Raw genomic sequence first — 19,147 nt, forward strand, 5'->3', positions numbered from 1 at the left:
CTGTGAAAATTTAACTATGTCAGGCTGGACCCTTTGATTATCTACTAGCTTAAAGGCTTGATGTGAAGAATCAGAAGGACAACAGGGAGGGTATTATTTTTTATTTCTTGGAGAATTTCCTAATATTTCCGATAAGATCAGATGACAGTTATGTAAAATATCTTTTCTCAAAATAAAAAGGTAGAATTTTGGCATAAATAGCATGTTTAAATTCAAAGATGAAGAGATAAAATAATGACATCAACAGTGGGACATTACAGGTAGAAAACCCTTATAACTCAGTAATTGGATACTGAATGAATATAGGTGACTTGAGAACCCATCAGCATAGCAGTCAGGAGGGAGGAAGGTGATGAGGAAGTAGTCACTGAGGATCTGGACAATGGCTGAGACCTTAAAACTAATGACTCTTGGTAGAATTATTACTGATCCCCAATGAGAAGAGTAGGTTACATTAAATGAGAACTCTGCCAAGAAAACGCCTTGTCTTGAGTTGTAAAAATATGCTTACTTGACTGAGTACACATTTTCAAAAAATTGACACATGAATTATGTAGAAAGGGGCTTTCATCCCTCCACCCAGGAAGTCACTCACAAAAAAGTAGCGCATAGAGACACCATGAAGATCAGAGTGTGAACCCCTTATAACTGCCTTCGCTTCCTGGGAAGCTAGAGCTTCTGCACCTCGTGAGAAATACAGTTATGACTGTATCTCTGAATCATGAAAAAAGAATAAGTAATTTTTAGAATTCTCTGTTGAGAAAGATTCACATCAAAATATTAAATTAAAGTTTGGCAGACTTGGACTCTTCAGAATGACTCATTAAGCCCCAGGTCTCTAGGTAGCTGAGGTGTAAATGTTGCTCCTTCCACTAAAATCGTCTAGTCAGTGGACAGAGTCAAGAAAAAAATCATTAGACTATTCTTCATTATTTTCTCCATTATTGAGATTAAATCTTTTCTGTATACAAAATATTTGCCCATCTATTTTTTTAAAGAAGATTTTATCTTTTTTTTTTAATTTTTTATTTTTTATAAACATATATTTTTATCCCCAGGGGTACAGGTCTGTGAATCACCAGGTTTACAGACTTCACAGCACTCACCAAAGCACATACCCTCCCCAAAGTCCATAATCCCACCCCCTTCTCCCAAACCCCCTCCCCCCAGCCAAACTATGGAAAGAACCTAGATGTCCATCAACAGATGAATGGATCAAGAAGATGTGGTATATATACACAATGGAATACTATGCAGCCATCAAAATAAATGAAATCTTGCCATTTGCGACAACATGGATGGAACTAGAGCGTATCATGCTTAGCGAAATAAGTCAAGCAGAGAAAGACAACTATCATATGATCTCCCTGATATGAGGAAGTGGTGATGCAACATGGGGGCTTAAGTGGGTAGGAGAAGAATCTTTTTTTTTTTTTTTAAAGATTTTATCTACTTATTTGACAGAGAGAGTTCACAAGTAGGCAGAGAGGGAGGCAGAGAGAGAGGGGGAAGCAGGCTCCCTACTGAGCAGAGAACCTGATGCAAGGCTAGATCCCAGGGTCCTGGGATCATGACATGAGCCAAAGGCAGAGGCTTAACTCACTGAGCCATCCAGGCGCCCCTGCCCATGTATTATTTTTAAGGTGGGTTTAAGAGTCCTAATGACATACTATATCTGGGAATCTTCCATACATGAAAAGGTAGGCCACAAATGTTACATACCCCAGGTACTTTACAAAGTCCAAGCTGTTTGGGCTTTCGTGTTTGGAAGTTATTCAGGTCACCTGAAAATAACTTTTCTGCTTTGGTTAATTTAAAACTCAAAACTCACTTGAATCATGTGCTGAACAGCCAGTGTGACAGGGTTTTTAGCTAATTATTTAAATCTCAGTAGGAAACAAACAGCCTGGGAATGTAGATTGAGGCAGACTGGTGAAACAGGGTTTTTTTTTTTTCTTTTTCTTTTTCTTTTTTACTTTCGATTCTTACTACTCACTGTGGTCCATGGACCAACAGAATAGGTGTCCCCAGGTAGCACAGGAGGAATGTAGACTCTCAGGTCTCAGCACAAGCTCATTAAACTAGAATCCATTTTTTAAAAAAAGATTTTATTTATTTATTTGACAGACAGAGATCCCAAGTAGGTAGAGAGGTAGGCAGAGAGAGGCAAGCAGGCTCCCTGCTGAGCTGAGCAGAGAGCTAGATGTGGAGCTTGATCCCAGAACTCTGAGATCATGACCTGAGCTGAAGGCAGAGGCTTAACGCATGAGCCACCCAAATGCCCCCAGAATGCATTTTATAACAAGATCCCCATGAGGACGTGAAGGTTTGATAAGCCGGGGCAGGGAGCATATCTTACAGGTAAAGGGTCTCCACTCTGCTAGTTTCTAAGGTAAGAACAGAAACCCTTGGGCTCTAGTCAGTGGGATTCTCTTTGTTGGCATTGCAGGGCTATCAGTTAAAGTACTGGGAATACAATGTATTTGAAATCAATGTGATCACCTCGTGGGAGTTCTGTGACAAATCTGCTCTTTTCCACAATCAGATGATTGCAGTCAGGGTGCAGGGAGATGAAGATGAATACAGAAATCACTGTATTATTTTTTTGTGGTTGAAACAAAGTATACTTGATTTTGGTTTGATAAGCCATTCCTGTGAAAGCCCTAATGCTGTGCATTCATTCAAATATAAATTTTAACGACCTTTTTTCTTTTCTTTTCATGTTAAACATGAAAGCAAATGTTACTAAAGCAGCCGGTGTGCACACCACTCTTTCCCAAGTAGATAACTCTATTCCCCACAATATCACCATACCAATTAATGTGTCATTGATTGTATTCATATTAATGCGTGGTATATGTATTGAGTTTTTAGAATAGATAAGTGTCTTGTAACAACTTAACTTATTACTACATGGCTTCCAAGGTCTGGTTGAAGCACTTAATTCCAGTGACATGCAGGGTCCATTGGTCTACCTATTTATTTCAAGGCATGCACTTTCAAAGGAAAAAAAAAAAATAAAAGGAGACTTTTGCCAGAGGGGATAAAGAAAAGAATAGCTTAAATTTTCTCCTTTGATCATTTCAATGATTTCTTTCTTTGAAAAATCATGCTATTTTCTGTTCTTTGCTGTACTTTCTTCTCTCAGTTCTGTTTCCATTTAGTTTCCCATTTAGAGAACTGGGTCTATTAGAAAAAGAGGAGCAAAAATTCAAAGCATTATAGCCTTAATGCATTGCCTGTCAAACTCGACTGCATATTGAAATCACCAGGGAGCTAAAAAATGGTTGTGTAAGGGCACAGCTTCCACAAATTTTGATGGTATTGTCCAGGCTGGGGTCATGGTATCAACATTTTATAATGCTTTTCTAAGTAGTTTCCATGCCAAGTGTGGAGCCCAACATGGGGCCTGAACTCACAACCCTAAGATCAAGACCTGAGCCAAGATCAAGAGTCAGATGCTTAACTGCCTGAGCCACCCACACACCCCATGGTATGAGTATTTTGAAAGCTTCCCTTAAAAATCTTTGATCTTAAAAATAAGAATAAATCAAGTTATATGAAAAATAAATTATACATATTATTACAGTTCATATATGGATGTGGTTCAGGGAACAAGTCAAGACCTCCCACAAGATATGTCCATTTCCAAGCCTGCAGATGTTCATGCCTCTATATGCTGAGTACAGAACAGACTTTGAAACTACAGCCCCACTACAGTCAGTCAGGCCTAAATACCATATGAAAAGGGTTTGGGAACTAGTATCTGTAGCCATTTAGAAGAGAAAGAATTTCTGACCAATGGGTCATCTGTTGCAATTATAGAGATGGTCTGGTGAAATAATAGTTGTTCTTTAAATTAGATCAATATTTAGTTTAGTTGACAAGAATGTCAGAAAATAAATGCCCATGTAGAAGATTAAATGAGACAGATTCCATATAGAGAAGGACCAAGTAAAACCTGCTCTACTTTGTGTTCAGATATAGCATACCTCAAAACCACCCTACTCACACACGGTGGGGAAGTTCGAGAGAAGACTTTTCTTAAGACGCTGTAATATAAGGCTAAATCTGAGACTTTCAGGTCAGATTGCTTAAGTTCAAATCTCATTTGGACCATTATCATTTTGTGACTTGAGGCAAATTACCACCATGGCACTTTGATTTTTTCCTCTATAAAGTGGTATAGAACAATAGGGTTTTGGTGAATATTCAATAGGAAATCTTGTGAAGTGCATGGCCCATAATGTATAATCAATAAATATTAGCTATCATTATTATTCAGTTTGGATCTAAAGTGAACCAAAGCTCTCAATTTAGCAAGGATGTCTAGGTCTAGAAGATTGATGTTCCATTATAAAATGTGTCTATAAGTACTTGGTTAATACCTAAAACATTTAGGCAAAATGATAAGCTTTATTTTGACTTCCTCTGAGGAAGCTAGTAGTAGAATGATTATCCATCAGAGCAGTAAAGAGAGAAGAACTTTCTAGAAATCTGAATTGGTAAATCAGAGATCTTGTCATCAATCTACAGGGCCACTTACCCATATATGGATAATAAATTGCCTACAGGATTGAAGTGAACAGCCAAAAGGCTAACTTTATAGTCAAGTTGATTGTAAAGCTAATTTTCATGAAAGGACTCCATTCCTCCACTGGCTTTTATTTTATAACTTTAAAGGATCAGAGACTTTTCACAAAGAGTGCTTTTTCACAGTTTCAAAGAAGCAGCCTGGAAAAAGGAATAAATTAATTCAGAAAGTATTCCCTTCTTCCCTACACCCACCCCTCTGCTCATCAAAAAAGCTACAGGCACTAAAATTCATTAACATTTCCATGAACATAAATGTGAAATATTCATTTTCATTAAGTAGTCTACTGAATATGGCAAAATCAAATTTATCTAGGGAGATATCCAATGCTGCTAATTTCCTTGACAATGGGGACATAAAGCAAGGGAAGCCATGAATCATTCATGAAGTTCAATTTACTCCTGTTATTTTTGGTGTTTAGCATCCGTGAATAGACAGTGTGCAGCATGTTGTAGATGCTATTTTTAAATTATTTCAGATCAGAATTAATGATTTGGCAAGCAGCAATAAAGTAAGAATGATTCAAAGGCTTTGCTTGTAATTATCCTATATTTCATATTTTTCTTGTGAGTGTATGTTCATGTATTCATAATATTTTTCCAATATTCTTATATCCTTTATAAATCACAATCACTTTAGAACCAGTATTTTAGGCAAGCACATAAAGTAATTTGTTGGTGATGTAACTAAATTAAATAAACCTTCAGAGTCCTAGATTTTAGGGCTTAAAGACATCTTTAAGGTTGTATAATTAACTGGCCTCTCAAAGAGGAATCTCTTTTACATTAATACTGGTAGGTGGTCATTTCTAATTAATTGAAAATTCTCTGTGGGATCGGATGTCTTTCTTTAGCAAGGACATATTTCATGAATGGTCACCTTTGTTCACTGCAAATATTTCTCTTACATTCTACCTATGCCCTCCTGTAACTTCTGCCCACCTGTGTGCTTGGTTGCTACTGTATTGTCAGGATTTACTTTGCACACAGAACCACATATGGTCACCACTTAAGAAATGCTAGTTGAATTGAATTAAGTGGGTTCAAATCAAGCACTCTGGTTGTGAGTTCTGTCATCTTGACTGGGATGCCCAGATGGTTGGTCAAACATGATTCTGCATGTTCCTGTGGGGGTGTTTATAGATGAGAATAGCATTTTAATCAGCAAACTAAGTAAGTAGTCTGTACTCCTTTATGTGACCAGGCCTCACCCAATCAGTTGAAGGCCCTAATAAAACAAAAAGATTGACCATCTTCAGAGTAGGAAAGAGTTCCTTCTGCATCACTATCTTTGACTGGGGACAATCAGTTTTTTTCCTGTTTTCAGGCTCAAATTGAAACATGGTTCTTCTTAGATCTCAAGCCTGCTGGCCTTCCAACTAGAACCACACCATCAAACTCTTCAGTTTGCTGACTCATACTACAGATCCTGGACTTATCTGCTTTCATAACTGTGTGAGCCCACTTCTTATAATAAATTTCTCTGTTTATCATCTATCTATCTATCATCATTTATGTATCATTCATTACATTTCTCTAGAATATCCCAACTAATACTCTGGGCAACACCAAACATAAGGTTTCTCTTCTATATGATAGCATTTGAAACATTTGGAAATGGCTGTTATGCCTCCCTAAAATCTTCATTCCAGATATCTTGGTCTTGTCCTCTGAAGGAAATTATCTTAATATGGCATTAAGAACTGGACACACTTCTTCACATGTGGCTTTACCAGCACAGACTTTCGTAGAACTGCTCCTATCACATGTCTGGATGCTATACTTATTTTGATTTTATTTCAAGGTATTAAATAAAGCTTAGCATTTCACTTCTGCAAACATCACATTTTCTCAGGGTATTTTCCATAGCTAAGTTGGGCTGCTTTATTAGGTAGACACATTTTTCTTATCACTTGCTATAGTTTGGACGAGGAAACAGTTTTATTTTGGAAATAATCCAACATGACTATGGCTTGACATTCTGCATACATGGTGTTACTATCTAGACATTTAAATCAATACAATGACAATATTCTGAAACTAAGAGATCGAGTAGATGGTTCACAAAATCGAATATGTTAACACAAAGTCTAAGTTAAAAATTTCCAAACCATTTTTTAAAAAGAAACAAGCATAAAAATGACCAGGTATAATTAAATGTTATTATTATTATTTTTTTTGATAAACTGATTGTGGTTTAGGTAGGAGGGATTTGGATAGTTAATGATTCAAGTGAAGGCCCCCTCCACCCCCGCCTCACCATTGAAAGTAATTCATCATATTTACCAGCCTGTCAAAATTCTTCAAGTAATTAAAATATTCTTTTTCCCTAACTGGATCTTGGTTGACACATTTACAATCCTAAATTTTTGAGTTAGTCTTAAGGCATGAACATAAAACTATACAAATGAAAGAATATTTCATTGTACATAAAAAAGAATCCCTGCCTTAAATTTTATCTGAAGAAATTAGAATTAGACTTATCTTCTAAAATGCAGAAGACTGGAAAAGTTTGGAGCCAAAAAATTTAGCCAACAAAACCCACAGGTACTTATTGTCAGGTATGAGACTAGGTTTTCATTATTGTGTGGTGAACAAAACTTCTTCCCTTCATGGAGTTTATAATCCACAGAAAGGGGGAAAAAACCCCAATAAACACAGAAAGAAACACTACTAAGTGCTATTTGGGAGACTAACAGAATTTTTAAGGAGAATATGGGTTCCTACTTTAGTTTGGATTCTCAGGAAAGCCTCTTATAGGAGGTCCTATCATAGGTGGAAACTATTTGGATAAGAGGAAATCACCATAATGGTGAAAAGCATTTCAGCCAGAAGCAACAAAATGGTAAAAATAATGAGACAGAAGAAAGCTTGGTCTGCAAGAAACAAAAAATCTGTGGTGTTGGGAGTTTAGTGTAGTAAGTAAGGGAAAGATGGCTATAGATGAGAGTGAGGGTATCAAAGGAGGGCAGGGCACACAGAAGCTTAAATGTTATTTTAAGAAGTATGCAGAGTTTTCTTGGTGCAATGGGAAATATTTGAAGATTTTTAAAGCATAGAAGTAATATGATTCAATTTACATCTTGCAAAGATCACTCCAGCTGCTGGGTAAAGAATGTTTGGAGAGAGTCAGGAGTGAAAGCAAGAAGACCAATAAAAAGATGGCCGCAATGATTCAGGTAAGAAGTAATGGTGGTTCGGTGGCAGTAAGGCCAAAGAATGGTGGAAGGGTTTGATACATATCTTGCAAGTAGAATGGATAGTACTTGACAATAGATTGGATGGGAGGAGTGTGAGGGAAATGTTAGACACTAATCCCAGGATGCTGGTTGGATAGTGCGATTAAGAGACTAGAAAGGAAACTCATTTGGGAGAGGAAAATTGAAAATTAAGTTTTGAGCAAATTAAATTTAAAATGTCTTTGAAATATCAAGATAGATATGCTAAAAAGAGTGCTATGTATCAGTTTGGGGCTTAGAAGATATTGGAGCTAGAGCTATAAATTTGGAGATAATTAGAATAAAGACGGTACATAAAGAGAGGCCCTTTGTGACCCTACTGAGAACACTCTCAGTGGAGGTGGGAGATGGATAGGCAGGTTCCAGGTTACAGTGGGTTAAGAAGAAGTTAGACAGCAGACAAGACATAGACCAATCTTTAAAGCAGTTTGAAGATAAAGAAAGCGGAGAGGTTAGAAAAAGCTTAAGAAGAGATGGGGGCATAGGGCAGAGGCATTTATGATGAGAAGAGTTTTCAGCTAGTTTTCAGGCTGTGAAGAGAGGTAGCAGACAGGGTGAGGCTAAAGGTCTGGAAGAGCAAGGGTAGTAGTGTGTGTGAACTTGAGAATATTAATTCCTAGAGGAGGCAGAGTTGGAATCCTGAACACAGGGTTCAGGTCAGTCTATACAGGGAATAGAAGTACCTCTTCCTTTGAAATACAGGGGGCTAACTCAGCATAGTGAAGATACAAGGAAGTCTAGAAGACAGATGAGACCACTAGGAGATTTCAGGACTGAAATGGCTTCTACGTTTTTGGGTTTTAATGAGAGATAACACTATCTCCTGAGATTTTCCTCATTTATTATTGCAGGGAATGGGAAAAGGCACTTTTATCCTTCACAACTATTACTGCAAGCCCTTTCTATACCTCCAGGAAGCTTGTGCCTATCAAGCTTTCACATGATAGCTTTATTGATTTCAAATTCTAAATCCTCTTAATACTAAATTCCTTGATTGCGTTTTCTATGTACCATTAACTCATTTTATAGCATCCCAGGGCCAAGAAACCATTAATGGGCTCCAAGTTCAAGTAAATTTTCAATTTTACAAGCCTTTATGGCCTTTCCAATTTTACTTGACTAGATGACATTAAAGTAAAGCAAAACCTCTTTAATTTGTCTTGAAGGACATAACCAAGAAAAACATTTCCCTATCCTTGGGATGGTAATGGGAGAGAACATAAGCCAGTAAATTTTGTAAGGTAGGAAAAGTTTCCACTCTGTTGGTCACAAAGTGTGATTGCTGCAATCTTACATTGGCAGACGTCTGCTTTATCATTCTTATCTCCCAACTAATACTAGAGCTTCTCATTTGTAATCACTTTAAAGCTCAGTTATAGTCTTCATAAACTGTCAGTTCAGGGAGAGTTATTCCAGCAAATAACGCGACACAGTTCTCTTCAAGAAGAGTTAAAAAATAGATAACTGACAGATTCAGTTTTATTGGTGCTTAGCAACATATCGATTATGTACACAGGCAAAACCAAGCAAAGCTCATTCAAACTCCGTATTATTGCCATATATTACTTATTTACTTGTAGTTATTACTCTTAAGCTTTAAAATCTCTTTAAAGTGGTTAAATAAAAAGGGATACATTTTAAATAAAATATTAAGCTAAGCAATTCTGTCCTTTGAGGACTTTGAATTTTTTTTTTTTTAGGTTAACATCAACGGAATCAAGGACTACTTGGTTTCCTGCATCCACAGACTACCCTCTCTCCACAATTGCAATCATCTGACCTTTGATCTAAAGGCAAAATTCTGCTTCAGCTTCTGAGATCTAGTCTAACCTTTATCAGGGATAATTTTAGGAAATATAGACCAGTCTTTGGTTGATTCAGCATCCTAAACCTTGCTGAGAGAGTGGTTCCAATTTGTGTTACACTTCTAATCATTTGTGTTCTGTTGCCATGCTCGCTTATTGATTGCAAGGTTCTGTGATGGAAAGTATATCATCTGGGTTTGAATCCCCGCTTTATCAATATCCTTGCTCTGTGGTCCTGGGCAAATTATTTAATTCTCTGAGGCTCAGATACATACTCTTTCAAATGTTGTTATGAATACTTATGGTACAGAGGTATTATACTAATACCTAGCTTTTGTTTGGCAAGTAGAAGACAGTTCCCTTTTTTTTTTTACCCCTTCTCCCAGGTTCCTGCCGTCATAGACTCTATATTGCACCAGTTCTCCAGCCCGAGTTTTTGTTCTATTTTAGGTAAATAGCTTTAGGGACAAGATTTTTGTGAACTGCTCCTGGATTACTTTGATGACGGTCACCATCTGCCTGCATTCCTACATATGAGCTGATTTTAGGGTCCTAGTTACTATGCCACATCAATCTATCTGGACAACTGATTGCATCTTACTGAATTCTCTCAATGATTACGATAAGGTCAGGTCATTCCCTTTCCCTTTTGCCTTACATCGTTTTTATGATAACATTGGACTACCAGGTTTCTTGGGCTTCCCCCATCCCTGCCCCACAAAAGTTATGTTTAATTTCTGCTTCATTTACAGGTTTTTTTTGGTCATTATGTGATATGATAAATGGACCTAAAAGTCAACTGCTTTTGAAATCTGAACAAAGAAAATCCCCTGCTTAAAGAAAAAATATAAAACTATGATAACAGGAAAACTTGATAGGCTTCATAAAATAACATGTATATTTTGTGAGAAAATGCTGCTAATTTTAGGACTTGCAATCTACAATACAGAAACAATTCAAGTTAAAATTGATTACTTCTTAAAAATTTTGATTACATGTTTAAATGAATGGTGTAAACCAGAAAATCTTGGAATTTCAAGAGGTAGTCAAATCCTAATGCTGACCAGCACAAGAGCAAAGGTAACAATTAGCAGAACCAATGGAAGAGGGGTCAAGTGTAAAAGCTAACCTGTATGAATGAGTAATGAATTCATCCTTCTTTTTCTATATAAGTTCTAACAGTTCAAGTTCAGCCTAGCGTCACTAGCCATTAATAAATAGCTGGGTTTGTATTCCATTACCGTGGTTGGAATTTGGTTGTCATCAGCATTTAAACCAAGTCACCAGCAATACTTTCTTATATTAGCAACTTTCAACCAACTTACTTATACCATGTATTTTAAAATGAGAATATTAGTTAAAAAATAGCTCATGAATGATCTTGTTCACTCCAGGTTTAGTGGGAGTAGATCAATGTGCATGTCTAAATATACAGCTCTTTCTACATAAACATCTTTATTTATTTCTAAGCCTATATATAATAAAACTAGAAAATTAATGTAATTGTTTAATAATCAGACACTGGTGAATATATTTATTATTTATTCTTTAATAATACTATAGGGTCACCTGGAATTTTCCTTTGCCATTTTGCTGTTTAGGTCTAGAACTATTTTGGATTACTAAATAAATATCTATTTCTCACATTACATTAAGCCATGTTATAATGCTCTGAATTACCTACTGTCACCCTTCTGTGACCCCCAAAACCAGGAAATTGCCTAGGCCTGATAATCACAATAAATGGGCTCAACTGCTTGTATGTTGAGCTGAGAAACAGTGAAAGTCAATAAGAATAAATATTAGTGACTAAAATATTCTAATTGTTAAGAAAGCAGTCAGTGAAAAACAACCCAAGAAGACAAACAAAAATCAGTCACTAGACACAAAAAACATCAACTCTTTGGCCCAAAGCACAAGCCTCATGAATGCCATTTATCATCCTGTTCTTCCCGTGAAGAAAGACAAATGTGCCCAAGACTCTAACATAGTGTTTTTGTAAAAGATAACAATTTACAGTCATTCAGGTGCACAGACTATAGAACCAAAAACAATCTCACAAGGTCTTTTCATATTAAAATGTTTTTCCTCTCTTATTAATGCAGCTTGGATATTAGAAGTCCTTGGGGGAAACTCTACTCTAAGGAGAAAAGCATGAGTTCATAAATTGTCCAGCTAAAATAAGTAGATTTTCTCTTAATGGTTCAAAAATACAACTGCATTGAAATGACCCTTGAGCCACCAATGTGAGAGAAGACGTCATTAGACTGTGAATCTCTTGAAAAGTTGGCAAGGGAGTGTAGCTAAAAGTATCCCAGTACCAATTATTCAGTGCAAGGTTGAACTTAATTGGGTCAAGCAAGCATCCCTCTTTCTCATTCCCCTGTCCAAGGAACTCACAACTTTCAATCTCCAGAGTGCAGTTCTGTTCATCCAGAGGATATCTTCGTAGGTCCATCATACATGCAGCTGTGGTTGTGATCCTGTCAGGATAAAAGAGAGAAAAGATAGCTTCATAAGGATGATGACTTTCATTGCCAGGCTTCCCAGCTCCAAATCATGTGCACCAGCTGACATCAAAATCTTGTGATGAAACTTTGTGAAGGTGAGCAGATTAAGTTCAAGTCTTTTTTGCTGCCCACTAGGTGTGAGCTGGTACTAGCTTATTGATCTCCATAAGCCTAGGTCCCCTCATCAATCAAAACACCTACTGCAAAGGATGGCTGTGAGGAGTAAAAGAGATAATGTGTTCAAAGCTGCTAGCCTTACTTAGTCAGTGCTCCACAAATGATGGTCATGTTACAGCTGTTATTATTCCATGGCCCTTCTTATACTTACTAGCATCTAGCAATGTCTGTGACAATATCTACAGCAAGTCTGGCCTTATGAGTAGGAGGAGATCAACACTATGCATCAAAACCTGTCTCCCTCTCCTGCTATAACATAGTAATAAAACAACAAAAATGACATGAATAGTAAAATCCACCCTCCATGACATTTGGGGCCTCACATTCCCCACTTTTAGAGAGATTTGTCAGATTTTTAAAAAAATCTGACAAATTGAGAACTCTGAGAACCTCATCTACCTATACTCAGCAGGTAACATATAACCAGTAAGGAAGCACTACCCGAGGATTGGTGTTCATACCGTATTTACCAGCTTCTGTTCTCCACTCAGCTTATTTGTTTATGCAAATCCCAGGACCTTGACTCTAGATATCCTACTAGGGTTTCCATTACCTGTCCATTTTCTCTTGCCTGTACAAGTTTCTTAGAATGTGGAGTCTGAGAGTAACTTAAATTCCTGTGGTTAGTCCATGCTTGTAAATATTTAGTATCACTTTGGAATTGACAAAGTACTTTTTTAAAAAAAAAATTACATGATCCTTCTCCAAAAGTAATGTGTAATCATAATTTAAAGAACTCAAGAGATTCAAATTTAGTTGTGTTTCCTTTCTACCTTAATCTCCAAGAACTACAACATTGGACATTTTCCATAAATACTCTGTGTGCAAAAGAAGACACAATGTCTTCTTAAGGGGAAACGTCTTAGATAGCAAACTACCATGTTCCCTGTTCTGAACCTTGCTTAGATTTGGTTCTATGTCAGCAAATAATAAGCTGTCTTTAAAAAATTTACTACAGCAGGTTCAGCTGTATGGAATAATAATAATAATAATGATAATAATTTATTTTTCCAATCACACTTCAGTGGGCATTTACATCATTTCCTATTTTTTTACTTTTACAGATGAAGATGCTCTGAATATATTGATATATTCTACTATCTCTGATTATATCTGTTGGCTGTTTCTAGGAAGGCAATTTTTAGAAAAAATGGAATGTACACTTAAAATTATGCTACATCACCCTTCACAGAGGTTATGCCAATTTATACTCCCCCATCAACAGTGTATTTATTCAACAAAGTATTTCTCAAACCTATGATTTTTTGTGGCTGCTAAGACAAGTTATTATTTTGGTCATTTGTGCTAACCTAAGTGATACCTTCTTAAAAACATTATTGAGAAATACACTAGCTGTTTCCAATTTCTCTTTGGCTTTCCTTACCAAAAGAAAGAAAGTTTAGAGGCGCCTGGATGACTCAGTCCATTGAGCAGCTGACTCTTGATTTTGGCTCATGTCATGAACTCAGGATCCTGAGATCACCTGATCACCCCCTGTGGGGCTCCATACTCAGTGGGAGGCCTGATGTAGGTTCTGTTTCTCCCTCTCCTTCGTACCTTCCCCCAACTTGTACTCTCTCTCAAATAAATGAATAAATCTTTTTTAAAAAATGAAAGTTGACCAAGGTGAACATTTGCATGTTTCCTTTGAAGTCTGTCTTAGACAGGACTTTGTTCAATTTAATCAGATTTATTGGAGGATTATATAAGAGCAGAAGGAATTCTAAAACTCAATTAAAAATTTCTTCAAAGTACTTTATAAAAAATATGAAGTTGTATTCCAGAATTTAACCCATAAAAGTATTTTACTAGATGCCTTATTCCTCCCAACTCCCATTATCACATGAATTAATTTTTTCACTTAATAATATATCTTGAATATCTTTTGTTGCCAGAAAATACAATTCCACAACATTATTTGTATGGCCTGCATAATATCTCAAACACCCTCAATAAGATGACACAATGAATATTTAAAATGCTTTAAAAATCACCCATCTACTATATCTACTATATTCTTTGTTTAATAGCTGCCTATGAATTAAAAATTCAGAAGGATATGATCATTCCCTAGAAATTAATAGTGTGGCCAGCCCTATGATCCCATGACTTAGCCAGTAATTCTCAACCAGGGATTATTTTCCCCTACAGGGACATTTGGCAATATCTGGAGACATATATTTGACCATGAGATTGGGGACAGAGGCTTTCTACTGGCATCCAGTGGGTAGAGGTCAGAGTTGCTGCTAAAACACAGTGCCCAGGATAGCACCCAACAATAATGAATTACCTATTCCAAAGTGTCAGTGGTGCCAAGGTTGAGTAACCCTGCTACCATGGTGGTTTTCAAATATTTTTCCTTTGAGGACAATTTTAATAAAAGGAAATCTTCCAGAGAACCTCAATATATAAAATACAAATGAAATGAAACCATGTTTTGTAAATATAAAATTGTCTTATAAATTCAAATGTTGACCTCTATTTTAATGGGCACAGAAATTTGAAGGCAGGGAGTACAATGAGAATTATGGTCTTAAATGTCTCCCAGCACCAGTTATTTTTGTGTTGAGTTTTATTCGTATAGTATCAAACTATTCTCATAAAGAAGGAAACATTTGCTTCTAAAATCTTACTTGACTGGCTACGGGCTTCTTTGAATTAGTAGGGGGGACCCCCCAGGTGATAAAGGAACCTCCTCTATACTCAATCACTCCTTTGTGAAGGTTCAGATACATCTGTAGATGGTTGGACTCTAGTAGGTGTTTAATTATGGATTAAAGGGAAGCTTTACTTGTTGCTTTATGCTCTGCATAAGTTAATCTGGTAGCAAAAGTTAATACTATGATGGGTCTTGAATGCATTAAAATGTAACATAGGACGCATTACAGTGTGCATGCTTCTTATTATAGTTTAAAATTATAATATTTAAAAATCAAATTAAAATCAAATATTTATGGAACTATGGAAGTTCTTTAGGAATACTTGAGAGCATCATTTGAGTCCTGTTGGTCAGTCTATCACATTTAATTGACCTCATTTCCAGACATGTGTCCTCAAGTGCGTGAACCACATCATATCAGAATAAGGACATGCATTGAAATCTTTTGTTGAACCACTGATTCACAAATTGTGAAGCTCTGGAATTTTTACAAAGCAATTTGAAAAACCAAAAAAGCATTGTATATAAATGAACAACAAATGTTTCATGGGTATGTGTACTAGAGTTGTGAGTGATTAAAAAAAAAAAACTTTTGTAAAGCATAACTGAATTTACTGTTGCTGTTTGTTATGATCAATCCATTTGGCAATCAATAGATTTAATATCTAATTGATAATCACCTTGTTGTATAGTTTTCATCACACCAGAGGCTGGCTCACAATCTGATGATTTTTCAACTAGTATCACTTGGACCAGTTTCCTTCTGCCTCAAGTTCTTTACTCGAGGAACTACAGAACACGCATGAAATAAATCGAAGAAGACACAAAAAGATGGAAGACCATTCCATGCTCTTGGATTGGAAGAATAAGCATTGTTAAAATGTCTATAATGCCTAGAGCAATCTATACTTTTAATGCCATTCCGATCAAAATTCCGCTGGTATTTTTCAAAGAGCTGGAACAAATAATCCTAAAATTTGTATGGAATCAGAAGAGACACTGAATTGCTAAGGAAATGTTGAAAAAGAACTGGGGGCATCATGTTACGTGATTTCAAGCTTTACTACAAAGCTGTGCTCACCAAGACGCATGGTACTGGCATAAAAACAGACACATAGACCAGTGGAACAGAGTAGAGAGCCCAGATATGGACCCTCAACTCTATGGTCAAATAATTTTCGATAAAGCAGGAAAAAATATACAGTGGAAAAAAAGACAGTCTCTTTAATAAATGGTGCTGGGAAAACTGGGCAGCTATATGTAGAAGAATGAAACTTGACCATTCTCTTACACTGTACACAAAGATAAACTCAAAACAGATAAAAGACCTCAACGTGAGACAGGAATCCATCAGAATCCTAGAGGAGAACATAGGTAGTAACCTCTTCGATATCAGCCACAGCAACTTCTTTCAAGTTTCATTTTGAAACCAAGGAAAGTTAAGTAATCACAACTCAAAAAGAGAAAGAATCACGACAGCTCTAGGAACTTGGGCTTTGAAAAGTGTCTGACTTTCTCTTAAGAACTTGACTTTAGTGAAATAACTTCTTTCTTAGGATCTATCTGTTCCAAATTTCAAATTCTCCAGAAGATTTCATTGGTTCAACTTGGATTAGGTGTCAACTCTTCCAAAATTGTTTAGTAAGAGCTGGAAAGAAAGTTGCGCTTATACAAATGTTGTCACCAGGGACTCACAAAGAATCTCTTATCTCAGGAAAGAAGGAATCATTGAAGCTCAGCCAGGGACCCCTACACACATAGGAATTCATAAGTTTACGTTATGGGCTGTAGAAATGCATGCAACTGAGTATTGGTCTCTGCTAATTTAAGGGTTTGACATTTCTAGATTTTGAAATACTTATGGCTAAGTGAGTAGAGTGTCCTGAGCTCTTTGTGAGAAAAAAATTACTGAGCAAGAATTTATAGGATCATCAGTAGAAAGAGAGATGTCTCTGGGTAGCAGCTCTTCTGTCTTCTGGGTGAGAAGCAACAATGAATACCTCTAAGAATGACTGCTCTGATGTTTCCATTTGTTCACTTTGCCAAATGTGGTTGCTCAATAGTGGTTAGTCACCTCCACAATTGATTAAAACATCCATATGGGAGTGTACTCACAGTGTGGCTGAAGCAGCCTGAAATCCTAAACCTTCTACGAAATCTAACGTGCCCAAAATCACAAAACTGAATGGGTTGAGAGCTTCAAGACTGAAGTGATTTTTGAATTTTGTTTTTAACTTTCAAACCCAAGTCATTCATTCTGACTGTGTGAAAACATTATTATTGGTTGATAGCAAGTGAAAGTACAATAGAGTAGAACCAGCTAAAGGTAAGAGCATTAACTGACTGTTTTCCTGAACACAGACTTCCCAGAGACACAGATTCATGAAAGCATAACATTCATCTGTCTTCTTTCAAAGGCCTTTCAAATGGCTGACATTATAATCCGATTTATTGACATTTTGAAGGTTAGGTCAGAACACTATAATAGGCTGTTAGTTAGAAACTATGGTCCCATGAGACTTTGGACTGAATGGGAATTATGTTTCTGTAGTATTCATTTATTAAGGTGTATGTTGCATGACCACTGACCTTAAGGTCACTGTAATTGCAAATCATGTATATTTGATGTCTAAGGGTAGTATGACTCTCATTGCTGAAAAAATATAATCCAGGAAGTCTTGGCCTACAAATAGATTAAAACCCAGTCTTCCCCACACCCACGAGTACATAAATATACATATGGAGAGGGCACTTCTGCAAGTAAAAATGTAAACTCAAATTAATGAACAAATTAGGCCATGTTACTGAGAATTTCCTATAATCTTCAACTCTATAGTGGCAAGCTCCCTGCAGAGCAAAATTATACTATTTATACTATCTATATGAAAAAATATGAGGAAGGAGAGAGGAAAAAGAACCTTAAAGTGCTGAATCAAAATTACACCCTCTACAATTGGTGAGATTGATGGTAAGTAGCAGTGATAAGGTAGATATCAGTATCACTTAGGAACGGTGGTTTGAAAAATGGCCTTTTTGGTCTCTGAGCTGCATCCTTAATACATGTCAGGCATAACACCCAGAGAAACTGATGAGGGAAGATGGGTGGGTTAGCCTGAGTCCTAACCAGTGAGTACACAGATCTTCTTCCTTAGCTAACATTTACTGAATGGTGAAAAGAAAATGTATTATTTTCATATTTGGCACCAAGTTTTATTTTAGGTAGGCTACTATGTTTATGAAAATACCTTAGTATTTGAAGGTGAGAGTCTGAGGCTGTGAGACATGAAAGATAAGGAAATGAAAGGAGAGGGGCTCAGTTGTTAAGCATCTGCCTTTGGTTAAGGTCATGATCCCAAGTTCCTGAGATCGAGCCCTGTATCATGCTACCAGCGAGAAGCCTGCTTCTCCCTATCCCAATCCCCCTGCTTGTGTTTCCTCTCTAGCTCTCTCTCTGTAAAATAAGTAAATAAAATCTAAAAAAAAAAAAAAATGAAAGGAGATAAACTACTATGTGAGATTTAAGAGTAATTTAAGTTTGGGGAAAGAAAATGATGAAGTAGCAAAATTTTTAAAAAGTTATATTTAATATTTAATTAAAGATTTTGCATTACTATGATAATCAATTTTCTCTACACCTAAGTTAATACCAAGACACACACATACACACATGCAGGGTAAAGCCTTCTGTAAATGTTTTATTTTTATTCTTGGAAAGGGCTGGATTCTGTATCTTGACAGCATTCATGGAACAGTACTCTATAAATCAAACCAATTCAGTGAAAGCCAAGATTCTAAGTCATAGATGGTAAAATCATGTAAGCCCTTTGGGAAACCTTAGCAATCCTGGAAAGGCACTGGACTCCCACAAATAATGGATTGTGGATTTAAGCTACTCTTACCTAGATATTAAGGACAGATTGATAATAGCTAATACTGTGCAGGAATCTTATATGATGGACACTATGCTAAGCATTATGCAGATTATATTAGTTTCCTATTGCTGTTGTAAATGTTACCAAAAATTTAGTGGCTTAAAAAACACAGATTTATTCTCTTACATTTATGGAGGGGAGAAATCCTAAAATCAAGGTTTTTTTTTTTTTTTTTTAAGATTTTATTTATTTATTTGACAGACAGAGATCACAAGTACACAGAGAGGCAGGC

The 19,147-nt window shown here is 36.4% G+C and overlaps 1 protein-coding gene across 1 annotated transcript in view; it reads right to left on the bottom strand.

The window, feature by feature from the left end:
• The window catches only part of GABRB1 (gamma-aminobutyric acid type A receptor subunit beta1), a 399,050-nt gene that overhangs the window by 99,960 nt on the left and 279,943 nt on the right, over positions 1-19,147 (bottom strand). The window contains exon 5 of the mRNA XM_082728493.1: positions 12,038-12,120. Within this exon, the coding sequence (XP_082584619.1) occupies positions 12,038-12,120 (83 nt within the window). The remainder of the gene's footprint in view (positions 1-12,037; positions 12,121-19,147) is intronic.

Source organism: Mustela nivalis, assembly GCF_964662115.1.
Source record: "Mustela nivalis genome assembly, chromosome: 4".
Classification (NCBI taxonomy): domain Eukaryota; kingdom Metazoa; phylum Chordata; class Mammalia; order Carnivora; family Mustelidae; genus Mustela; species Mustela nivalis.